The sequence below is a fragment of the Gorilla gorilla genome, chromosome 17 (genome assembly GCF_029281585.2).
Source record: "Gorilla gorilla gorilla isolate KB3781 chromosome 17, NHGRI_mGorGor1-v2.1_pri, whole genome shotgun sequence".
Lineage (NCBI taxonomy): Eukaryota > Metazoa > Chordata > Mammalia > Primates > Hominidae > Gorilla > Gorilla gorilla.
This window is the reverse complement of record NC_073241.2, coordinates 31,065,139-31,088,004: the sequence shown is the minus strand read 5'-3', so window position 1 is coordinate 31,088,004 and position 22,866 is coordinate 31,065,139. Positions and strand designations below refer to the sequence as shown.

The following is a 22,866-nucleotide window of genomic DNA, read 5'->3' as shown; positions in this document are numbered from 1 at the left end:
CACTTTGAAAATTAAACATAATTTTAAAAGAAATTTGATTAACTTATTCTAAAATATAAAATATTCAAAAACAGCACAAGTAAATTAACAAGACAAAGATAGGAACACTAGTGGAAAAACGGGCTAAGTTCATGAATGGACCATTACAGAAGAAATCCCAAATGCTATAAGAACATAAAATGATGCTCAAATTCATAAGTTATCACATAAATTCAAAGTAAAACATAATGCAATATGTTATGACCTATTAGATTGATTATATAAATTAGAAAGTTTGATAATGTCAAGTGTTGTTGTGAATGTGTATGTGTAGGAACCATCATGCACTGTTCATGAGATGCAGACTGGTATAACCATTGTGAGGGCAATAGGCAGTATTCGGTAAAATTCAAAATATGCAATCCCATGGCCCATCAAGTCCTGTTTCATATTCCTACAGAAATACTCAAACAGGTCTATAGGGGTCTGGCATAAGGATAATCATTTAGTGGCACTCTTTGTGAAGGCAAATGGTAGGAAGCAATATATGTGTTCCTCACTAGGGGATGCATGCATGCTGTGCAATTTTTCATACCAGTTAAAAGCAACAACAAAAGGTATGCACAAGAAGAATAATCTTATGTTACTAAGCAAAAAACTAACAAAATGAGATACAACTTAATACCATTTAAGTAAATTTAAAAACATATAGGCAAAACAATAATACGTAGTTTACAGAACACATATAAATGTATATACTGTGTATTAAACATATTAAAATTGTTGCATATGTGCATGTATCTGTATATGTCAATATGTATAACTGTACTCTCATCTATATATTAAAAGGCCTACAAGTAGCAATGAGCCAATGGCAATCAGCATACCAAATGCAAAATATTGATTGGTTTCTAAAGGGCATGAGGTTCTTTGGGTAAATGGCTGATTCCAGGGCTGGGGAAATGCTCAAAAAGTGATGGGAACATGTCAAGTCAAAAGGACACAGGGGCTAGCTTTTAGGGAGTCCCACTGGCCAAATATGGGACCATTTAAAGATCAAAATAAATAATGACAGAAAGGATTGTAATTCATTGAAATAATGTAAGAATTTATAAGTTCATAGTAATAGTGAACAAATAGGGGTAGGAATAGCTCTCCTTATAATAGAATGATACTTATTAAACACAGAAAAACTACTTTTTTAAAAAAATATCACCATTTTGTAATGATCACAGTTACAACTGATTCACATAAAAATCAATGAATGCTAAAACTAGTGCATGAAAGTTTTATGTGGAACAGGATACTGAACATTGAAGATAGTTTTAACATAGACTGAAAGTATCTCCCCCCAAGGTGGATATTAATTATAAACTGAATAATATTTACTTGTCAGCGAATAAATCTGGCAATACCTCTCAACCACAATAGAGATATGAACCATAAAACAGTGTAATATTCAATAGAGGAGTTACTTAATCTGAAAGTGGTATTCAAATCCCTCATCTATCCTTTAAAAGGCCATGAAATTATTTCCTGTCATCTCATATAAAAGATGTTGTAATATTCTAAGAGCTTGCATTTAGGTTGTCTCTGAAAAGAGTCTGATGAATAACTTGACAATAAGAAAGTGAATGCTGAGATTTTAGAGTGAACAGACATTTTAATCTCACAGTCTACTTTGTGTTAACTCACCCCCTCACATTTCAAAAATATCTAAAAGTAGCTGTTAGACATTCTATTAAGTCCTCCTGGTGAAAATGGAAATGTTTGGATATTCGATCTTTGCATCATCTTCCTATATCCCACATTTAAACATTTTTGGCATTGAAACTTATTCTTCAAATGAACTTTTAGATATCACACATGCTTAGCAAACTTCAAATCTGCAAGTGGTGAATAGATAATCTGCACAGGAAACACTTTTTTTTTTTTTGAGACAGAGTTTTGCTCTGTCATCGAGGCTGCAGTTCAGCGGTGCTGTCTCAGCTCACTGCAACCTCTGCTTCCCGGATTCAAGTGATCCTTCTGCCTCAGCCTCCTGAGTAGCTGGGACTACAGGCATGCACCACCATGCCCAGCTAATTTTTGTATTTTTAGTAGAGACGCGGTTCTACCATATTGGCCAGGCTGGTCTTGAACTCCTGACCTCGTGGTCCACCTGCCTCAGCCTCCCAAAGTGCTGGGATTACAGGCTTGAGCCACCATGCCCAGCCAGAAAACACTTTTGACAAACACACCAGCATTTCCTTTTGTAGAATCCTTGGGCCATATTAAGGGTATTGTTAAGCTGCCATCTCATAAAGTGTACAGAATAAAACATTAATTTGGGGAGACGTTAAAAGGGAATAGTAACAACAGCAGCAGCGCTTGTTTTATTTAAATGTGGAAAATTAATTCAAAATATAAAAAAATATTTTGGTGACTATATTGGTAATCTTACGATAAGAAATAACTTTCTGAGTATAACAAACAGCATCGGTTATAAAAGTACCAATTATATTTGAACACATGAAGCTTATTATAAAGCTCTATGCAAGGTTGCTGCATTTTACTTCAAACATCAAATGCAAAAATATATTAGAGATTTGCCACATGGAGCGGTGATATGACCAATTTATTTGAACAAAATTCCTTGAATCTAAAAGATATGATAAATATGACTTAGCTTACTTAAGACCCAACTTTTTAGAAAGAATTTTAGAATCAGTGTCCAGAAAACTATTTTCCCATGAATAATTCTGAGACTGAATTTCACAAACCTGAATTCCTCCCATCTCCAATATATATTATGACATCACCTTTCATTGTTGACTCCAGCACAGATTTCTGATGTCAATTCATTGGAGTCAGTTCAAAGGATTGAAAGGTAAATAGTAAGAAACAACATAAATGCATACACGACTTTTTTTTTTTGGTTCAAATTGGCTATGATTGCGCTACAAATTACAATGTGTTGTCCCTAAAAATTCTCATGTAAATCTGTTATTTGGCACCTGGTACTTGATTTTTCTCTAGAAACAAGTCTCTATGTGTTGGTAATAAAAATTGTTTAGGACTCTCAAAAAAGTTTAATGAATCAAGATTTAAATACAATTCTTTATTACTGAACCTGATCATCATGTGTGGCAGCAAATTTAACTTAAATTTCCTTCAAATTCATGTCCCATTTGTAGTCACACATTATTCTTGCCCATTTTGATTTCCTAATTATCAAGTCCCTCCACCACCTTCATGCTCTTCATGAGTCACAGATATCTTTGCTTCTCCTCAAATAGGATCAAGTGACTAAACCTGAGGCAGGGGCTCCATCCAATGTGATGATGGCTTTGAGTTTGGGGCACCAGCTCTGAAGGGTGAGGGACAGATACAGGGTCTCTTAGCTCCTTTCTTTATGCTGAGGGCTCCTCTGCTGCCTGTCCAATGCTACCACCTTCTTTCTCCAAGTAGGATTCTCTACTCTCTTGCATCACTCTTGAGAGAGTCTCATACACAGGCATTCTGATAGTTTCCTAAGGTTTTGTTTGCTAATTACTTAGAGTCACAAACAATCTTTGAGTACCAAGCATCCCTCTTCTGACCTGATCTTATTTTTTCCACTCTGGTTCAAAAACAATGTTACCAAAGATGCTTAAAGTCTCTGATAGAAAGCTGTTATTGCCATTGATGCTCCCAGTGTTTTTCACCACTTAGATCAGTCAACTCACCCATTGTGGTCATAGTTGTCAGAGCATACAGTAGAATCTGGTAGTGAATCCATAACTCTACCAAAGAGTAAAAAGCACATACAAAAAATAAAGTCAGATATTTTGGAGGGCAATGAGGATGTTAATGTCAACAGTATTTCAGGACACAAAAAATAAAATCGGAGGAATTTTGACAAGAACTAAAGAAACAATTTCAGGATACAGCACTAGTACTTCTGAGACTGTGTGTGTGTGTGTGTGTGTGTCTGTGTGTGTGTGTGTGTGTGAGAGAGAGAGAGAGGGCACAGAAAAAAGAAAGAAAATGTAAGAATAATGAATGTTTCTATATCAATGGCTAGTTCCCGGTCATCCTTGGTAGGAAATAAACAAGTAGATAAGTCAAGCATAGCCTTAATTATGTTTAAAACATTTTGTGAACTTAAAGTGGATTATGTGTTTACAATGATTTTGTTTTCTTTTTGTCTGGATTCATTTTCTTAAAGTTATATGGCTATGTTTTACAATATCAAGACTTCCTAGCACCGAAACCCCTGGCTTGGCTAATTTAATCTCTCTGCTACTTCATTTCCTCATCTGTAAGTTAAGACACATGCAAAATACACTCCACATCTGTCAACTTCATAAAACCATGCTGAATATTCAGCATTTTGCCAATATTGGTTTTTAGACAACCTGCTCTCTACACCATATATTATGCCATAAAAATCAGTATGTGGCAATATAAACTGATACACATTTTTAGTTTCAAATACACAAACATTCTCATCAAGGTAATACACTCCCAAGACTCAAGAATTAATGCTCTTTGCCACAATTTTCTAATTTTTCAAACATTTAAATAGGTTTAAGAAACTGATCACATACATTTTTTTGCTGCTGATAACAACTGGGATTCTCTAAGAGTGTGCTGAGGTTTCTTAACCTATTTGACCACAGAACCTCTTTCTCACAGTGGAAATGTGTGAGAAACACATTTTGGAAACAATATATTAAATGGTATCTTTTTATGTCTTTAAGAAAAGTTCCCCTACACAAACTAATTTTGGACTCTGATCAATAGCTCCAACCTTTAAGCACAGATAGACACTAATATTGTGCTAGTCTTTCAGCCTGTGAGGAAAGGAGTGCCAGAGTTCAAATTATCGCATCTCATTAGCCTGGTCTGAGGGCCATGAGGGGAACCTTTCAAGTTCTAAGTGGGTGTTCTCATGTCCTTGAATGGCTCCTGGAAATTCATCCAGGTCTCAGGAAAAACAATACCTTTTACAAAAAGAAAGGCATCTATAGGCATCCGCTACTTTTCAGCAGGATGAATAATTGGATTGTCTATGCAGAATACACTAATAAATCATAACAGGGGAAAATGTTCAAAACACCAAAAAGGTAAGAATTTGAGTTTCCGACATAAGCAGACTTATTAAATGATTACTGGATTTTTCAGACATCCTCTACTGAGGAAGAGAACTGGAAGACACTCAAATTACTCCAGATTCAGGTGACAAGCCAGGATTGCTAAGCAAGTTCCTTGGGAAACTAATCTCCAAAAAGGGCACGAGACATCCATAGATGTTACCTGAACTCCTTTCAGGGAGAGTACTGCATGAAGTCTGAAATAATACTTTGATAAGCTGCTTTGGGGCACAGAATGACTTCCCTCATGGGACATGAATAAGTAATAGCTAAATTGCCCTCTAAGGAAGGTGAGAATTGCAAACTGTCCTAAACTGAAGTGGTCATGCAGAATTCTTAAATGCTTTTTGGCAGATATGAGCAACCACAGAAGTTTGAGTTAGCTGAAGGTTAGCTACACCTTTATAATCATGCTACCAGGTTATAATGAAAAGTAGGTCTCCGACCAAATCTGCCACACATACAGATATTCATTTAACAAAACATTCAGTAGCAAGCAGACACAGTACACAAGCTTCTGTAAGCTTTCCGCACTTTAGGTGCTCCAAGCATGAAAGCTTCATTCTCAACAGATTCCTAATGTTTCAGAGGCCAAAATCTTCCTAAACCTTCCTGGAGATAGGACCATATGAGGATCAAGCCTTGGGTGTCGTCTCTAAATATACACTACAGGCCACCCTCATACACCTTTATCCTGTTTATGCAAGGGTGGGCTGTCTCCAAAACACATTAGTTAATTAACAGATCTTAAAATGTCATATAATTGTAACATCCATCATGCTTCTTTGTAAGCCATCAATTTCACTATAAAAACCCGTTTGTGACCTTTACTGTAATTATTAACAGTGTTTCAGGTGTTAATTGAGATGGAACCACTGAAGCCCTTTTGGTGGCCATCTCTGTGGAGTGGCTTCCTGAGCTGAACACTAGCTCACCATCCTTGAACAGAGCATCCAACATTAGGGCAACCAGCTGCCCCTGTAGGAAAGATTAAAGTGACCAGTATATGCATATTATCACACTGCCTAAAATGTCATAGAATGAGGCTTGGTTTGTTTTTTAAATTTTTTCTATTTCTATTATTTTTCTATCGAATTATTTTTCTATTTTTATTTGCTGGGTCACAGACAACAGCAAATTCCATACCTTTGGAGTTATACCAGCTCATCTGCCGTAGGAGTAGAAATATCAAAGCTCTCAGTCTACCACCTTGTGCTCCAGAGATGTGGCCCAAGCACATCTTTGGATGTGAACCAGGGCAACCCAAGGCAGAGCTGGATTTCTGGGAGTTTCTACCTGTAAGCCCTGGACATGCTTACCTATAGACCAGACTGCTTCCAGAGCCACTGCCGGTCAGAAGAGCCTGGGGTGTGTTCAGCTGCTAGAATAACACAAGTCTGAGGTCTTGTGTCGTCGGTCCAACATTCTCTAAGAGGGAGAAATTTAATCAAGATCCTGTTAGCAGTTTTCTCTCTTGTTGCCTTTCAAGATTATGGCTTTTCCTTTTTTCATTTTTTAGTTCCCAAAACCAAGCTTGTTAAATCAAATCTTGACCCAATTCCTGGCAAGTAACAAGGTTATTGCTATTTGGCCTTACACCCACGGGTTGTCCCCCAGTACCGTGAGGGTAAGGGGACTCTGTAAGGTCCCTGGGAGGGGAAAGGAATGTCAATTAGTGGTCCCCCCAGCTGGGTATAAGCAAACTTTCCTGTCTATGGGCCGCAGAGACCACCATCTAGTCCCCCTGCCAAAACTTTACATGATTTTAATTCTCCTGATGAAGATGAGAGGACAACAGCCAACAGAGAGGGCAGAGGATGGGATGGGACTCCCTTGCTCAGAGACCTCACCTCTAGGTCTTTACCTCCTATTGAGAATAAGTCAGTTCTATAATAAGAACTCTGTGTCCACAGCAACCCCAAACAGAATCCTAGCGCTCTTGTGATTCTTGTAGAGTGGGGAATAGAACGAGCTTGGCCCAAGACTGCAGACACTTAAAAACATACTGTTCTTTGAGAATGGCAATCATTAAAAAGTCAGGAAACAACAGGTGCTGGAGAGGATGTGGAGAAATAGGAACACTTTTACACTGTTGGTGGGACTGTAAACTAGTTCAACCATGGTGGATGTCAGTGTGGCGATTCCTCAGAGATCTAGAACTAGAAATACCATTTGACCCAGCCATCCCATTACTGGGTATATACCCAAAGGACTATAAATCATGCTGCTATACAGACACATGCACACGTATGTTTACTGCGGCACTATTCACAATAGCAAAGACTTGGAACCAACCCAAATGTCCAACAATGATAGACTGGATAAAGAAAATGTGGCACATATACACCATGGAATACTATGCAGCCATAAAAAATGATGAGTTCATGTCCTTTGTAGGGACATGGATGAAATTGGAAATCATTCTCAGTAAACTATCGCAAGAACAAAAAACCAAACACAGCATATTCTCACTCATAGGTGGGAACTGAACAATGAGAACACATGGACCCAGGAAGGGGAACATCACACTCTGGGGACTGTTGTGGGTGGGGGGAGGGGGGAGGGATAGCATTGGGAGATATACCTAATGCTAGATGAGGAGTTAGTGGGTGCAGCGCACCAGCATGTCACATGTATACATATGTAACTAACCTGCACATTGTGCACATGTACCCTAAAACTTAAAGTATAATAAAAAAAATACTGTTCTGCCATACATACAGATACTCATTAAAGATGAGGGAGAAGGGCATGGGGTGGGGGAGAATGTACCAAAACCAAAGACCACAGGATAATAACCTCAGAGCAGAGACTATCTCTCCAGTTATTTTTTCTTTTGTATGTAATGGAGAGGATTCTTATTATTTACTCTGATGAAGAAGTTTACATCAAGTGTTCAGCTTCCTTTGTGGGTTACAGAGAATAACCAGAGGGCTCAGATGTGCTCTCTGAATAACTATGTTTGGTTAGTGTTTTCTAGACAATATTAAATTTCACTAAAATAGACAAGGTTGATAGGACTTGGGGGGATAACTCATTGACTCAAGCTATCATTTTATAGGATTGTGAGAAAACAAATAGATGTACATTTAAAATACACTCATATTCTCGCTAGAAGAGAGGATTTTGAATATTCTTACATCAAAGACATGGTAAATGTTTAAGGCAATGGATATGCTAATTACCATGATTTGATCATTATGCAATGTAAAATGTACTGAAACATCACATTGTACCTCATAAATATGTCCAATTTATTATGTGTGAATTAAAATTTTGAGTATAAGAAAAAATAAACTTCAATTATAAGAAAACAAGCCAACTTTTAAAAAATGGGCAAAATATGTGAACAGATACTTCACTAATAGAGATTTGCAACTGGAAAATAAGCAAATGAAAAACTGGTCATCATCACTAGCTATTAGAGAAATGCAGATTAAAACTACAATAAGAAGCAATGCTGCCCTTCCAGACGCATTGTTTTGACCATTTCCAACTTGCCCCGGCCCTTCCCGGGGTATCGCTGGGGACCCTACGCTGACGTCCCCCCTCCACCCGCGCCCCAAGGGCCGACTGGGCAAATTGGGAGACCCGCCCCACGGGGCGACCCAACTTTTCGGAACAGACCCCCACCGCCCACCCCCGCAGACCCCCGGACCCCCGCTCCCGGCGGAGATTCAGGGAACCCCGCACCCCAAGCCCTTCTAAATCGTGCAGTGTGAGTGTGACGGCCAAGAGCGGATGCAGCCCGGGATCGCCCGCACCTTCCCGTGGGCGGAAGCGCAGGAGCCGGCTGGGGAGGTGGCGCCCTAGAGGAGCGGCTAGAAAGCTGACACGGGGAACTGAGGTCAGCCTGGGGAGGGGACAAGACAACGAGAGCCGGGCGCCTCGGGGGCGGCGCGGGAGCCTCCACAGGACCGGGCGGGCGCCCCGGCTGGCGCGGGCGGGGGGCGCGCCCCCTTTACCTGCGGCTCCGGCTCCTCGGCCATTTCCTCATGCGGCGGCGGCCAGGACTGAGCTGACACCACTCAGGCCGGCCGGGTTTGAATGAGGAGGAGCGGGCGCGGAGAGGAGGGGGCGGGGAGGGCGGAGGGAGGGAGGGAGGCGTCGCGGAGTTTTTCTCGACCTTTTGTGTGGACACCTCCCGGATTCCGCGCCCGCACCCGTGTCCCCCCAAAAGACACGGGGAGCCGCGGGCGAGGGGTGCAGCCATCCGCCGAGGCGCCTAGTGCCTTCGCGTCTCCAAGACCCCCGCCCCAACAAAAAAGGAGCGTCCCTCACCCCTACCCCCGCCCGGAGGATTTAGGGCCTGGGCTCACCTCTGGCGCGGAGCTAAGTGTAGGCGCCAGGGGTCCCTAGAGCCTCCGGGGCGCAGCGAGTCCGGCGCTGGGTGACCGTTGGGTCAGAAAGTGTTGAGGTAGCAGCTGTTGCGCCCTCCCTTGGCCCCGCCGCTCGGAGACGCCCCGCCCCCTGCCTTGAACGGCCGCGCCGGCCCCGCCCCCTGCCTTGAACGGCCGCGCCGGCCCCGCCCCCTGCCTTGAACGGCCGCCCGGCCCCGCCCCAGCGCCCACGTGACTAGCATAGGCGCGCCCCCGCTCCGCCCGCCCCCGCAGACTCCGCCTCCGGGACGCGAGCGAGCGGCGAGCGCGCGCACTACCAGTTCTTGCTCGGCGACTCCTGCGCACGCGCGCGCCGTGCCACCCTCCCCGCACCCCATGCCCCGCACCCCTCCTCCCGCCATCCGGCTTAACCTGGCGGGCGCGCGCCGCGGCAGTAGCCATGACAGGTACCCAGCGGGGGGGTGGGGTTGGCCCGCGAGGGTTTGCGCAGGCACAGACCCGGGTCCTGTCCCCGCCGCCCCCTCCTCTGCAAGGTGTGCCTGGGCGAGAGGAGGGGCCCGCGGCCCGAACCCCTGGGTCACCCCCGAATTACAAACAAAAACCTTAAAGCCATTGCTCGCGGGTTAGAAGACAGCTGTGCGTGCTCAGGAAAAGAAGCCACGCACAAGAGACCGCACGTGGCGTGGATACAGTGACACGAAACACCCAAAATCTCTTTTGAAAGGGAAACCAGGCACAGTGGCTCATGCTTATAATCCCAGCACTTTCGGGGGCCAAGGCGCTCACCTAAACCCGAGAGTTCAAGACCAGCCTGGGCAATACGGTGAAACCCTGTCTCTAAGAAAAATATAAAAATTAGCTAGGCATAGGGCTGGGCACGGTGGCTCACGCCTGTAATCCCAGCACTTTGGAGGCCGAGGCGGGCGGATCACGAGGTCAGGAGTTCCAGACCATCCTGGCTAACACGGTGAAACCTTGTCTCTACTAAAAATACAAAAAAAAATTAGCCGAGCGTGGTGGCAGGTGCCTGTAGTCCTAGCTACTTGGGAGGTTGAGGCAGGAGAATGGCATGAATCAGGGAGCGGAGGCTGCAGTGAGTCGAGATTGCGCCACTGCACTCCAGCCTGGGGGACAGAGTGAGACTCCGTCTCAAAAAAAAAAAAAAAAATTAGCTGGGCATGGTGGCTGGCACCCATGGTCCCAGCTACTCAGGAGGCTGAGGTGGAAGGATCTCTTGGTCCCGAGGAGGTCAAGGCTGCAGTGAGCCCAGATGGCATCACCGCACTCCAGCCTGGGCCACAGACCTTGTCTCAAAAAAAAAAATAGAAAGTGGGGAAGAAAATGTAATACAAATTAATATACCAACAGCAATTAGTGAGTACTTTTTCCATGGAGCTGGGAGAGAGAATAAATGTTTGTAAAATTAAAATGTTCTACGCTAGAAATCAACTTTCCTTCTATGCTTTCTTTACTTCACCCCTTATAGCTACTTAGTAAATCTCACAAATCCTATCCTTCTAATCTCTCTGAAATGTATGTACCCTTTCCTTTCTATTCTCACCACCCATGTTTCTTTGTTTCCTTCTGGCCTGTGTAATAATCTCATAATCGCACCTCCTGTACCTGCCTTCTTTCTAGTCCAGAATACGTTTTCCTAAATTCCACCAATAACCATCCTGCTACTGCTTTGTGCGAAATTCTCCAAAAAAAATTTTACTTTTCCAAAATAAGTCAGGCTCCCTCTCTTAGGATACAAAACCACACCATGGTCCCAGCCAATCTTTCAGCCTGATTCACTCAGTATATATTTATTGACCTCTCCTTTCTCCCAAGCACTTGGCTAGATAGTAATTAAAGAGTGTGGCGCAAAACAAATTGGATTCCTCCCCTCATGGAGCTTGTATTTTAACAAGAAGCACAGACATTAAATAAATTAAAACACACAAAAAAAGACAAGCATATAATTACAGTATGTATCCTAGAGAAATATCACTCATGCAGAAAGCATACACAAGGATGCAGCACTGTTTCCAATAGCGAAAAGCTAGAAACAACCTACATGTTCTCCAAAAGAAAATTGCCACATAAACTATACCATATCCAAATTATCCAAATTTTAGAATATAGACAACAGGTTGGGTGCGGTGGCTCACACCTGTAATCCCAGCACTTTGGGAAGCCGAGGCAGGTGGATCACGAGGTCAGGAGTTCAAGACCAGCCTAGCCAACATGGTGAAACCCCGTCTCCTCTAAAAATACAACAAAATCAGCTGGGCGCTGTGGCAGGCGCCTGTAATCCCAGCTACTGAGGAGACTGAGGCAGGAGAATCGCTTGAACCCTGGAGGCAGAGGTTGCAGTGAGCCAAGATCGTGCCACTGCACTCTAGCCTGGGTGACAGAGCAAGATTCCATCTCAGAAAAAAAAAAAAAAAATAGAATATAGACAACAGGCCAGGTGCAGTGGCTCATGCCTGTAATCTCAGTACTTTGGGAGGCAGAGGTGGTCTGATCACCTGAGGTCAGGCGTTTGAGACCAGCCTGGCCAACATGGCGAAACCCCGTCTCTACTAAAAATACAAAAATTAGCCGCGCGTAGTGGCGTGCACCTGTAATCCCAGCTACTTGGCAGGCTGAGGCAGGAGAATCACTTGAACCCAGCAGGCAGAGGTTGCAGTGAGCCGAGATCATGCCACTGGGCAACAGAGCGAGACTCCCTCTCAAAAAAAAATACACACTGTGAATAAAATGTTTACTAGTTCCATATCCTGCTTTTGGATAAACATTTGATACACCATTCTATACTTACTCCTCTCTTTGCTCTATTCTGAATGCCTGCACCCCTCCCCGCCACCCAATCCCCCAACGTATATGCCATATATATAAGCATCAACCTGTAACCACCCTAATCGGCCCCAAGGTCACTCAAAATGCCACCTCCTTCAGTTACTCTCTCCTTTATTCAATGCCTCCTTTATAACACTGTCTGCATTATGCCTAGCCCTGGGTACGTTATTTCTCTTACCACCTGAATAGTGGGGAGGTTCTTCCAAGGGAAGACCAGTTTCCTCCATGCTGTGGAACGGTCAACACACAGTAGGTGCTTCAATATTTAGCTGTTCCAATATGTAGCTGTTCTGTGCTCCTTGGGTTTTTGTTTGTTTGTTTGTTTGAGACAATGTCTCACTCTGTCGCCCAGGCTGGAGTGCAGTGGCGTGATCTCAGCTCACTGCAACCTCTGGGGTTCAAGTGATTCTCCTGCCTGAGCCTCCTGAGTAGCTGGGATTACAGGCGTGCACCAGCACACCTGGCTGATATTTGAATTTTTAGTAGAGATGGGGTTTCACCATTTTGGTCTCCAACTCCTGACCTCAAGTGATCTGCCCGCCTCCCAAAGTGCTGAGATTGATTACAGGTGTGAGCCACTGCTCCTGGCCTCCCTGGATTCTTTTTTTTCTTTTTTTTGAGACAGTGTTTCACTCTTGTTGCCCAGGCTGGAGTGCAATGGCGCAATCTTGGCTCACTGCGACGTCTGCCTCCCCGGTTCAAGCGATTCTCCTGCCTCAGCCTCCCTAGTAGCTAGGATTACAGGCACCTGCCACCACACCCAGCTGAATTTTTGTATTTTTAGTAGAGATGGGGTTTCACTATGTTGGCCAGGCTGGGCTCAAACTCAGGTGATGCACCCGCCTCAGCCTCCCAAAGTGCTAGGATTACTGGCATAACACACCTCACCTGGCTCCTGGATTCTTTAATACACTCGTTTTTTTCCTCTTTCATGTGACATGTACCTAATAAGCACCCACTATGTACACCAGGCATTGTTCTATGTGCTGAAGATGCCGCAGGGAACCAAATAGATCAAAATGCCTATCCTCATGGAGTTAACATTTGATATTATAGTGTGTTAGATATTATAATAAGTACTATGGAGAGAAATACAAGGGGCAAAGGGGCTACAGAGTGGAGGGGTGGTGAGGGAAATGTTAAATAGATTGGCCCTGAAAGGCTTCATCATAGACACATCTAAATAAAGATCTGAAGGGGGTGACAGTGGCAGCCACATGGAGTTCTAGGGGAAGAGCATTCCAGGTTCAGGGACAGGCAAGCGAAGTCCTTGAAGCAAAGTGCACCCAGTGTTTCAAAGAACAGCAAGGAGGCCAGCATGGCATTGTGGCTGGCGTGGAGACAAGCCAGGAAATTAGGATAGGGATGGTGCATCTCGACTGCACGGATCTTTCTGGCCATGTTAAAGATTTTGAATTTCATTCTGAATGGTCCTGAGAGCTCTGAATAATCTGAGCAAAATGGCTGGGCTCGGTTAGTAAGTGGTGTATTCAATGGGTTCACACAATCAAGAGCACTCCTAAAATAGTAACACAGGGTCTCTCTCCTTTGCTGAAATCACTCAGATATTTAAATGTATCTCTATTTCAGGTTACTTCTACAACCATAACAGTAATAATAATAATAGTAAGAAGAGGGCTGAGCACAGTGGCTGGCTCATGCTTGTAATCCAAGCACCTTGGGAGGCCAAGGCCAGCAGATTGCTTGAGTCCAAGAGTTCGAGACCAGCCTGGACAACATGGCAAAACCCTGCCTCTACAAAATACAAAAATAATTACAAAATTAGTCAGGAGTGGTGGCAGGCACCTGTAATCCCAGCTACTCAAGAGTCTGAGGCAGGGGATCACTTGAACCCAGGAGGCGGAGGTTACAGTGAGCCAAGATCATGCCATTGCACTCCAGCCTGGGCAAAAAGAGTGAAACTGTCTTAAATAAAATGAAATGAAATGAAATGAAATGAAATGAAATGAAATGAAATGAAATAAAATAAAATAAAAATTTGGCGGGCTTGGTGGCACGCGCCTTTAATCCCAGCTACGCAGGAGGCTGAGATGGGAAGATAATTTGAGCCCAAGGGGTCGAGGCTGCAGTGAGCAGTGTTCGTGCCACTGCACTCCAGCCTGGCTGACAGTCTCAAAAAATAAAATAAATAAAATAAGAAGAACAGGGAGGAGAAGAGGAGGGATAAGAAGGGGAAAAACAGGCCAGGCTCGGTGGGAAGCCAGCTCTTTGGGAGGCAGAGGCAGGAGGATCACATGAGGTCAGGAATTCCAGACTAGCCTGGCCAACATGGTGAAACCCTGTCTCTACTAAAAGTACAAAAATTAGCCGGGCATGGTGGTACGTGTCTGTAATCCCAGCTACTTGGGAGACTGAGGCAGGAGAATCGCTTGAACCCCGGAGGCAGAAGTTGCAGTAAGCAGAGATGGAGCCACTGCACTTCAGCCTGGGCAACAGAGACTCTGCCTCAAAATAATAATAATAATAAAAGGGGAAAAACAAAATGATTTACTGCACCCCCACTATGTACCACTCTCAGCTCCAAAGCTGATTTATATTATGGTGTTACTTAGTTCTCCTGATAACCTTCATGCTTAAATCCATTTGCAGATGAGGAAACTGGGGCCTGATGTTAACTTTCTGACTTAATTCTCTTACTTGAAGATCTACAACTAGAAGAAAGTGGGATTCTAGCCCAGATCCAATGCCAAAAGCCATGCTGACTCATACCATTCTTTTCTGTCTTAAGTGGTTGACCTTGGCCTTAGGAAAACAGAATAATAACAATCACTGATTGGGCATTGACTCTGGGGCAAGCACGCCATCCTCCATTTTGAGATCCCCCGGCAGAGTTGGAATCCAAGTCTCCCAGAATACAAAGTGGCACCTAGGAGCGGTGACCCCCACAGCAGGTCAGGGCTGAGCTCTTGAAAATGGCTCTCTGGGTTCAAATCAAAACTCGATTCCCCAGCTGTGCCACCTTGGGGCTTCCTTTGAACTCTCTTTGACTCCATTTTCCCCATTTTACAGATGGGGATAACAGAACTCCCTAACGGCCGGGCGCAGTGGCTCCCGTTTGTAATCCCAGCACTTTGGGAGGCTGAGGCAGGAGGATCGCTTGAGCACAGGAGTTGTAGGCCAGTCTGGGCAACAAAGTGAGACCCTGTCTTTGCAAAAAGCCTAAAAATTAGCTAGGCATGGTGGTTGTGTGCCTGTGGTCTCCAGCTACGTCAGAGGCTGAGGACAGGAGAATTGCCTGAGCTCAGGAGTGCAAGGCTGCAGTGCAGGCCAACCTGGGTGACATAGTGAGACCCTAAGATAGACAGATAGATAGATAGATACATACATACATACATACATAGATAAAAATTGAGATGCACTGTCACTTGAGAATTTCAAATTATGTGATAAGTATCTAAGGCAGTCAAAGAAAGGCTTTGGAGATGACCAGAAACTACCTTATGTAATTAACTTATTAAGTCCCTAAACCATTTATATTTAAATATAGAAAATATATTTAATAACTTGATACAGGAAAAAAGAGCTTGTCAAAAAATCTCAAAAGAATAAAGTCTATTGGATTTAAACCATTTCCTTATAGAACCTGATTGCTGTATTACAGATATGAACTCTATATGCACTCAAATCCTTTCATCAATAAAAGGCAATAAGACTCTTATTGAGTAACAATAAGAGGCAATAAGGTTCTTATTGACTGTAACATTATTTAGGATAGTTCTTTCCAATAGAAATATCAGGATCAAGGGGTTACATAAAAAAAAAAATTTTTTTAAGTCAGTACTATACCATCATCTCTGCAAGGTAACTGCTCAGAAACAGAGCCTGAGGAATCTTTTCTGATCACAGATCTTTTGGTTTTCCCTTGCCCAGTTCGACTTCTTTGCCGCACCATAAATCCACCAATACCTATCCAAAAAAGAAATTGGGTAAACTGATAAATAATTTCTCCCTACGTTTCCACAGTACACAGGATAAAAATGCTTTATCTTGAATAGTAAGTCATTTTCCAAAATTAAATCTGTGCTAGTCTAAATAAATAACCCGAGTTTTAGGTAAAATAGAAGTTAAAAGCAACCAAAAAAAAAAAAAAAAAAGGCAAAGCCACTGTTATCACTTATCAAACAGAATACAAAAAGACCTGTGTGCACTTCCTCTTCTAAACAGTATCAGTGTAAATATCAAACACTAAATTACGCTGGCTTATCTATTTGACAAATATTAGTGTCTCATACATCACATAACAGTCATGCACTGCATAATGATGTTGGTAAACAAAGGGCTGCATGTTAAGGCAGTGGTCCCATAAGATTATAATGGAGCTGAAAAATTCCCACCACATACAGACATCACCATAGTTATAACACCGTAGCACAATGACTTTATTTTTTAAAATGAATTTAGCGTACCATACAGCCTAAGTGTGTAGTAAGCTATACCATCTAGGTTTGTGGAAGTGCACTCTATGATGTTCACACAAGGATGAAAATGCCTAATGATGTATTTCTCTGAACCTAAGTGATGGATGACTGTGTCTGTATATTAACCGGCTAACTGGTACATTAGCTGGAGGACAGAAGACACGAACTACCTAGATGACACAAATATTCTTTGACTGATATGATTTCAGGGGGACGGTGTCTGGTACTCCAACGTATGAGGGCATTTATACATGGGACACATAGAGCCCTGTGGTTAAGAGCATGGAATCTGGAGTCAGACTATGTAATTCTGCTTACTCACTAAATACTTCTCAATGCCTCAATTCTTTCACTGGTTAAAAATGGGGGTAAGGCAAAGCAGCTTCTCATACATATGTTAAAAGGACAAATAACATAAGTGAAGTGCTTAGAATAGAGGTCTGGTACACAGTCAACACTATAAGCTTTTGTGAAATGATATCGCTGTCTAGCAATATACTCTGTGACCTAATGGGTCCCTCAATTAGAGGGTTGACTTCCATGTGAGGCAGAGGAAAAGAAAACAGTAAATGCAAGTTCCTGAAAGAAATCTGCAATGTCTAAAAAAGTACACTTATAAGCCTCATGATTAGGAAGAAATGAAATCATTTTCATAAAACGATTTAGAAGCAACTCATCTTAGGTCCTTATTATAGATATGACCTATTTAAAAGACAGGTTATCTTTTAAGGTCTCATGGAATAAGAACGAAGTAAGAAAGTTCTTCCTTACATATCCAAAGGGATTTAGATCACTCTTACCAATAAAATATAAGCAATAAGAAGCATAAAGATTGTACGAATCCAATTTAAAACCTCATTGGTAAACAAGATATTAATAAACTGGCTAAGGAAAGCCTACTCAACACGTGTGAAAAGCGGAAAATAATTTTTCTTAAATAAATACATAAAAGTCTACAACTTCCGTATTGTGACAATTTTAATAATTTTTTCCAATAAGGCAAATAAAACTGACAAGCAAGACCGCTTTTCTCTCCACTCCTGAGGCAGATAAGAAATGAGTGTTTAATCAGTCATGGTTTTTAACTAGACTATAAATTCTAGGAGCCATAATAACTCTGTCTTATTCCCCTTCACACTGTATACTTACTGGCACTCCTGCATAAACACTGAAGTAAGTTTTTTCAAAAAAAGATATTAGAAAGTGAATACTGAAAATTAAAAGCGTTACAGAAGTACACATCCAGAGGAACTATATAAATGGCCTTCAAAGTCCAAGTATTAAGAAAAGCCAATCTAGTAAAGCATTTAATAAAATGGTTAACATTTGGGATAAGGCATTCAATAATGGTTCATTGTGAAGTATTCACATATTCAAAATAAAGAACTCTGGAGCTAAAAAGTCGTATTCAAATAGTTTAGTTCTTTAATTTATGTGCACATATTTTTGTTTAGACAGTTCTTAATCCTGAATATTTAATTTTAATTGAAGTCTTCAGTATTGCATTTTTCTTTAATTAACCAAGTGTTGATGATATTGAAATGTCTACCTCAGGCACTATACCTGGTCTGTATGGTTTCCTTTTTCTCTTTTTGACACCATCTGTTCCTTCCACTCCCTTAGTTTCATCATCCACAGCTTCCCGCTCAGGACTAGATTCTGATTTTCCATCACAATCCATAAGTTCTCCTTCTGGAAAAAAGTAAATATATACACAAAACTGGAAAAACCTATCAAATATATAATCCCTACACAATGGGGAATAAAAAGTAGGGTTGTTGCTGAGCCATTTTAATTGTACATCCCTGTTGGTAGGGAAAGTATGAAAGGAGATAGAAGCAGCCCCAAATGGCTGTAGAAATTGTGCTGCTTAGTGCAGTGTTCCCATGAAATAAAACATAATCAGAGAAGGGGAACACAGAACTCAGAGTTCTGTTAAGTGCAATCCATTTGCACTTAACAAATTCACTTGCTTTTAATTATGTCTTCAGGTCCAGGTCTCTAGACTAGAACTCTCTTCTGAGCTTCAACCACAGCTATAATTGAATATTACCTAGTTACTGAAAACTGTATATCCAAAATGAACTATTAATTTAAAATAAACTTTCTCCTTTTTCCCATGTTACCTATCATCATTAAAAGGCATGGAAATGTAACCTGGAGAAGACAGAGGCCTGGAAGACCACCTTAATCATTCCTAATCTCTTTCCTCCTACAACCAAGACTCCTCAATACCTCTGAAATGCATTTTATCACTCTCTACTACCATCTTAGTCCAACCTCAGATGACTCACTATTAATACAATATGCTCCTATCTAGTTCCCCACCTCAAAGCTTACCTCTCTCCAATCAATTCTTTAAATTACTGCATAAATGATCTTTCTATAAATATGTATCAATTTTCTGCTTAAAATCCTTTCATGTCTTCCCAAATGCCCTCAAAATAAACTTCAAATTGCAAGGCCCATTACAACAGTCTCTTGTAAACTTTCCAGCTTCATCTCACTCCCTCCAGTGAACTATACTCAGTTCTTTGAATGTATCAAGCTCTTTCTTCCACTATCTTCCCCAATTTCTGCCTTCTACCTAACTTATCTTTCAGGATTTATTCTAAACTTCACTGTATTAAAGAATTCCTGATATTTAGATAAGATTATGTCAAACAGTTTTATGCTTGCATGTATGAACGTCATGCTTCATTTTTATTGGTTCTTTAAAATCTGTGTCCCTGCTAGATTATATTCTCCATGAGAACAGGTACACAGATTTTCTTAGTAACAGATGTATTGTTAGTAGGATACCTAATACATGTTCAATAAATACTTCACTGAATGAGGTAAATGGAATGCTTAGAGAATGCTATTTTAGAGAATGCTATTTTAACACTGTGGTAATCAAACTTTTCCAAGTTATATATGCTTTACATTGTATTACAGGAAAAAGACATGTTTATCAAATACATTTTAAAATCAAGTTGGTAACTCCTTCAATATTCTCAGTATTAGAGATAACGTATTTCTGTAATGGCATGAACAGGGTATTTGTCTTTTCTTTTTTATTATATTTGGTCTATATTTGAGGCCAATTCCATAACAATCTGATAATGGCTATGGACTTATGACTAAACCGTGAAAAGAAAAGTTTATAGACCAGGCACGGTGGCTCATGCCCATAATCCCAGCACTTTGAGAGGTCAAAGCAGGTGGATCACTTGAGGTCAGAAGTTCCGTACCAGCTTGACCAACATAGTGAGTCTCTACTAAAAATACAAAATTATCTGGGCATGGTGGTACACGCCTAAAATCCCAGCTATTCAGGAGGCTGAGGCAGGAGAATTGCTTGAACCCGGGAGGCGGAGGTTTCAGTGAACCGAGATCGTGCCATTGCACTCCAGCCTGAGCAACAAGAGTGAAATTTCATCTCTCAAAAAAAAAAAAAAAAGCCGGGCGCGGTGGCTCATGCCTGTAATCCCAGCACTTTGGGAGGCCAAGGTGGGCGGATCACGAGGTCAGATCGAGACCATCCTGGCTAACGGGGTGAAACCCCGTCTCTACCAAAAATACAAAAAATTAGCCAGGTGAGGTGTCTGGTGCCTGTAGTCCCAGCCACGTGGGAGGCTGAGGCAGGAGCATGGCGTGAACCCGGGAGGCAGAGCTTACAGTGAGCCGAGTTGGCACCATTGCACTCCAGCCTGGGTGACAGCGAGACTCTTTCTCAAAAAAAAAAAAAAGAAAGAAAGAAAAGAAAAGAAAAGAAAAGAAAAGAAAAAAGAAAATTACTGAAAAAAACAAACACCAAAGATGACAATACCAATTGTTTACCTTCAAATAAACCCACCTAAAAGTTAATGACAGGGAATTTTGGGTTAAGGTGGCAGACTAAATTCATACATTAAAATTACATTCTCCTGAAACCCTACTAAAAACACACTGAAATAATCTATTTTTAAAAGATAAAATCAAGCTGTGGCATGGTGGCATGCCTGTAATCCCAGCTATTTGGGAGGCTGAGGTGGAAGAAGAGAATTGCTTGAGCCCAGAAGGTTGAGGCTACAGTGAGTTATGATCACACTACTGCATTCCAGCCTGGACAACAGAGAAAGACCCAATCTCAAAAAAAAAAAAAAAAAAGACAATAGGAAAGGAGAAAAACAACTTAACAAAGGCAAATTCTCAGTTGAGAGCAGAAAGAACTGAAAAAAAGAATCCAGTTTATAACAATCCTCAGAAGGCTGAGAAACTAGGAAAACTGGCCACCTTTGGAAATAAGTGGGAGAAAACTGAAGCAACAAGAGATTTAATTATCTGCAGAAGTTATACTCCCTACACCTGCTTCCTAGGTTTACACACTGAGAAGCTGCTACTCTCATTTGTGGGATGCAGGATTCCTGGGTGACCTTAAACGGAACAATGGGATGAAGATCGAAAATAGGACCAAGAAAATATGGGCATACTAAGTGTGGACAACCCCATTCTGCTCCCGCTGCCGGACCCCACATTTCCCCACTGAATTCTCAGAAAGCTAGCAGCCAGATCTCTAGCCTCCAAGTATGAGGTTTGAAAAGACTGTTGTGGGGAACCTGATCAGTTCAAGAAGAACATCTAAAGATACTGAAACCAGAGGGTTCACCAAATGGTCAGCACAAATCACCCCACTAAACTTACAAATCGACAAGCACCACCACATACTCAAAGCTTTCTAATCAACTACTTAATTCCTTTTTAAAAAATAAAAATACTATCTATCCAGTCTCCATCTTTAGTTCTTCACTTTTAATCATGCATGTATCATAAAGATTATCTGACAATGGTCTATAACAAGCTTGTCCAACCTGCAGCCAAGATGCTTTAAATGCAGCCCAACACAAATTCATAAACTTTCATAAAACATTATGAGACTTTTTATGAGGTTTTTTTTTTTAAAAAAAGCTCATCAGCTATCATTAGTGTATTTTACGTGTGGCCCAAGACAACGCTTCTTCCAATGTGGGCCATGGAAGCCAGAAGATCTGCAACACCCTTGATCTGTAACATAAAAGACAGAGACCTGAGAACATAAAAGACAATTTGGAATTAACAGACTAAGTAGGAAGTAAAGAAAATCTTCAAAAAGATTAAAATCCTCTGAGGGATAATATAAGATACCCTTGAGGCAAGAATAGGATGCTACAAAAGAAACATTCAAAGGGAGGAAAGAAAGCTCTTGAAATAACTGAAATAAAAACAAAACTCAGTAGAGGAAGATAAAATAAGGACATGATTGGAAAGAAGCAGAGAAAAACTGAGTATGTTTCACATCTGAAAAGCAGAATTCTGGAAAAAGAGAGGGAATTGTTATCAATAATATAGTTCAAGAACATTTCCTACCACTGAAGGATATAAGACAGCAGACTGAAAGAGACCACTCAGTGCCTAACAAAACAGATTTTAAATGTCAAAAATAGACAAAAACAGACGTTATCCTCATGAAATTTTAGAACACTGAGGACAAAGAATTTCCTAAAATCTTAAGAGCTTCCAAGAAAACACAGGTCACATAGAAAAAACCGAGTTCTTCATATACTAGAAACTAAAAGACGGTGGATCAATTGACTAAAAATGATAAATGAAAATGTATTTCCAACCTGGAAAAGATGAGTCAGGTAGGAAGGTAAAATAAAGACATTTTCAGAAGTATATAATGCTCAAAACTTACCTTCCACACATTCTCTGTCAGGGAGCTGCGGAAGATACGTTCCACCCAAATTGAGGGAAGAAATAAAGGGAAATTCATGAAATTGCAGAAAACACATGTAACACAGGAGAAAACAGAAGATGATCTCCAGGATGATAAAGAGGAAATCCCCAAACTAATCATATGCAATGGTTTGTGGCCAAGGATAGCACTGGATCTAGTACAAAGACCACCTTTCACCTGAAACAATGCACACAAGGACAGTAAAAACCAAGAGAGCACTTTTATTGATGAGGTTCATAGTGACACCAGTAAGCATACATGTTGAGACAAATGGCATAAAGTAGCACATACAGTGCCCTAACACAAGTGGTATCACTGTAGCTAAAGTCTCTTCTAACCAACATCTTCACAAGGGCCTTCTGATTCCCACAGGCTGAAATAAAGAAAAAGACCGTTATCGGCCAGGCACG

The 22,866-nt window shown here is 41.6% G+C and overlaps 1 protein-coding gene across 2 annotated transcripts in view; it reads right to left on the bottom strand.

Annotated features, from left to right (window-relative positions):
* Positions 1 to 22,866, bottom strand: part of LOC129528163 (histone-lysine N-methyltransferase 2C-like) — a 43,310-nt gene that overhangs the window by 7,626 nt on the left and 12,818 nt on the right. Inside the window, exons 6-9 of one of the 2 annotated variants that reach the window (XM_055367976.2) lie at positions 18,283 to 18,411; positions 16,088 to 16,207; positions 6,416 to 6,524; positions 3,687 to 3,743 (exon numbers count right to left, since the gene is read on the bottom strand). In XM_055367976.2, coding sequence (XP_055223951.1) covers positions 6,478 to 6,524; positions 16,088 to 16,207; positions 18,283 to 18,411 — 296 coding nt within the window. In that variant the 3' untranslated portion in view covers positions 3,687 to 3,743; positions 6,416 to 6,477. The remainder of the gene's footprint in view (positions 1 to 3,686; positions 3,744 to 6,415; positions 6,525 to 16,087; positions 16,208 to 18,282; positions 18,412 to 22,866) is intronic. The other variant, XM_063699342.1, reaches the window with a different exon arrangement.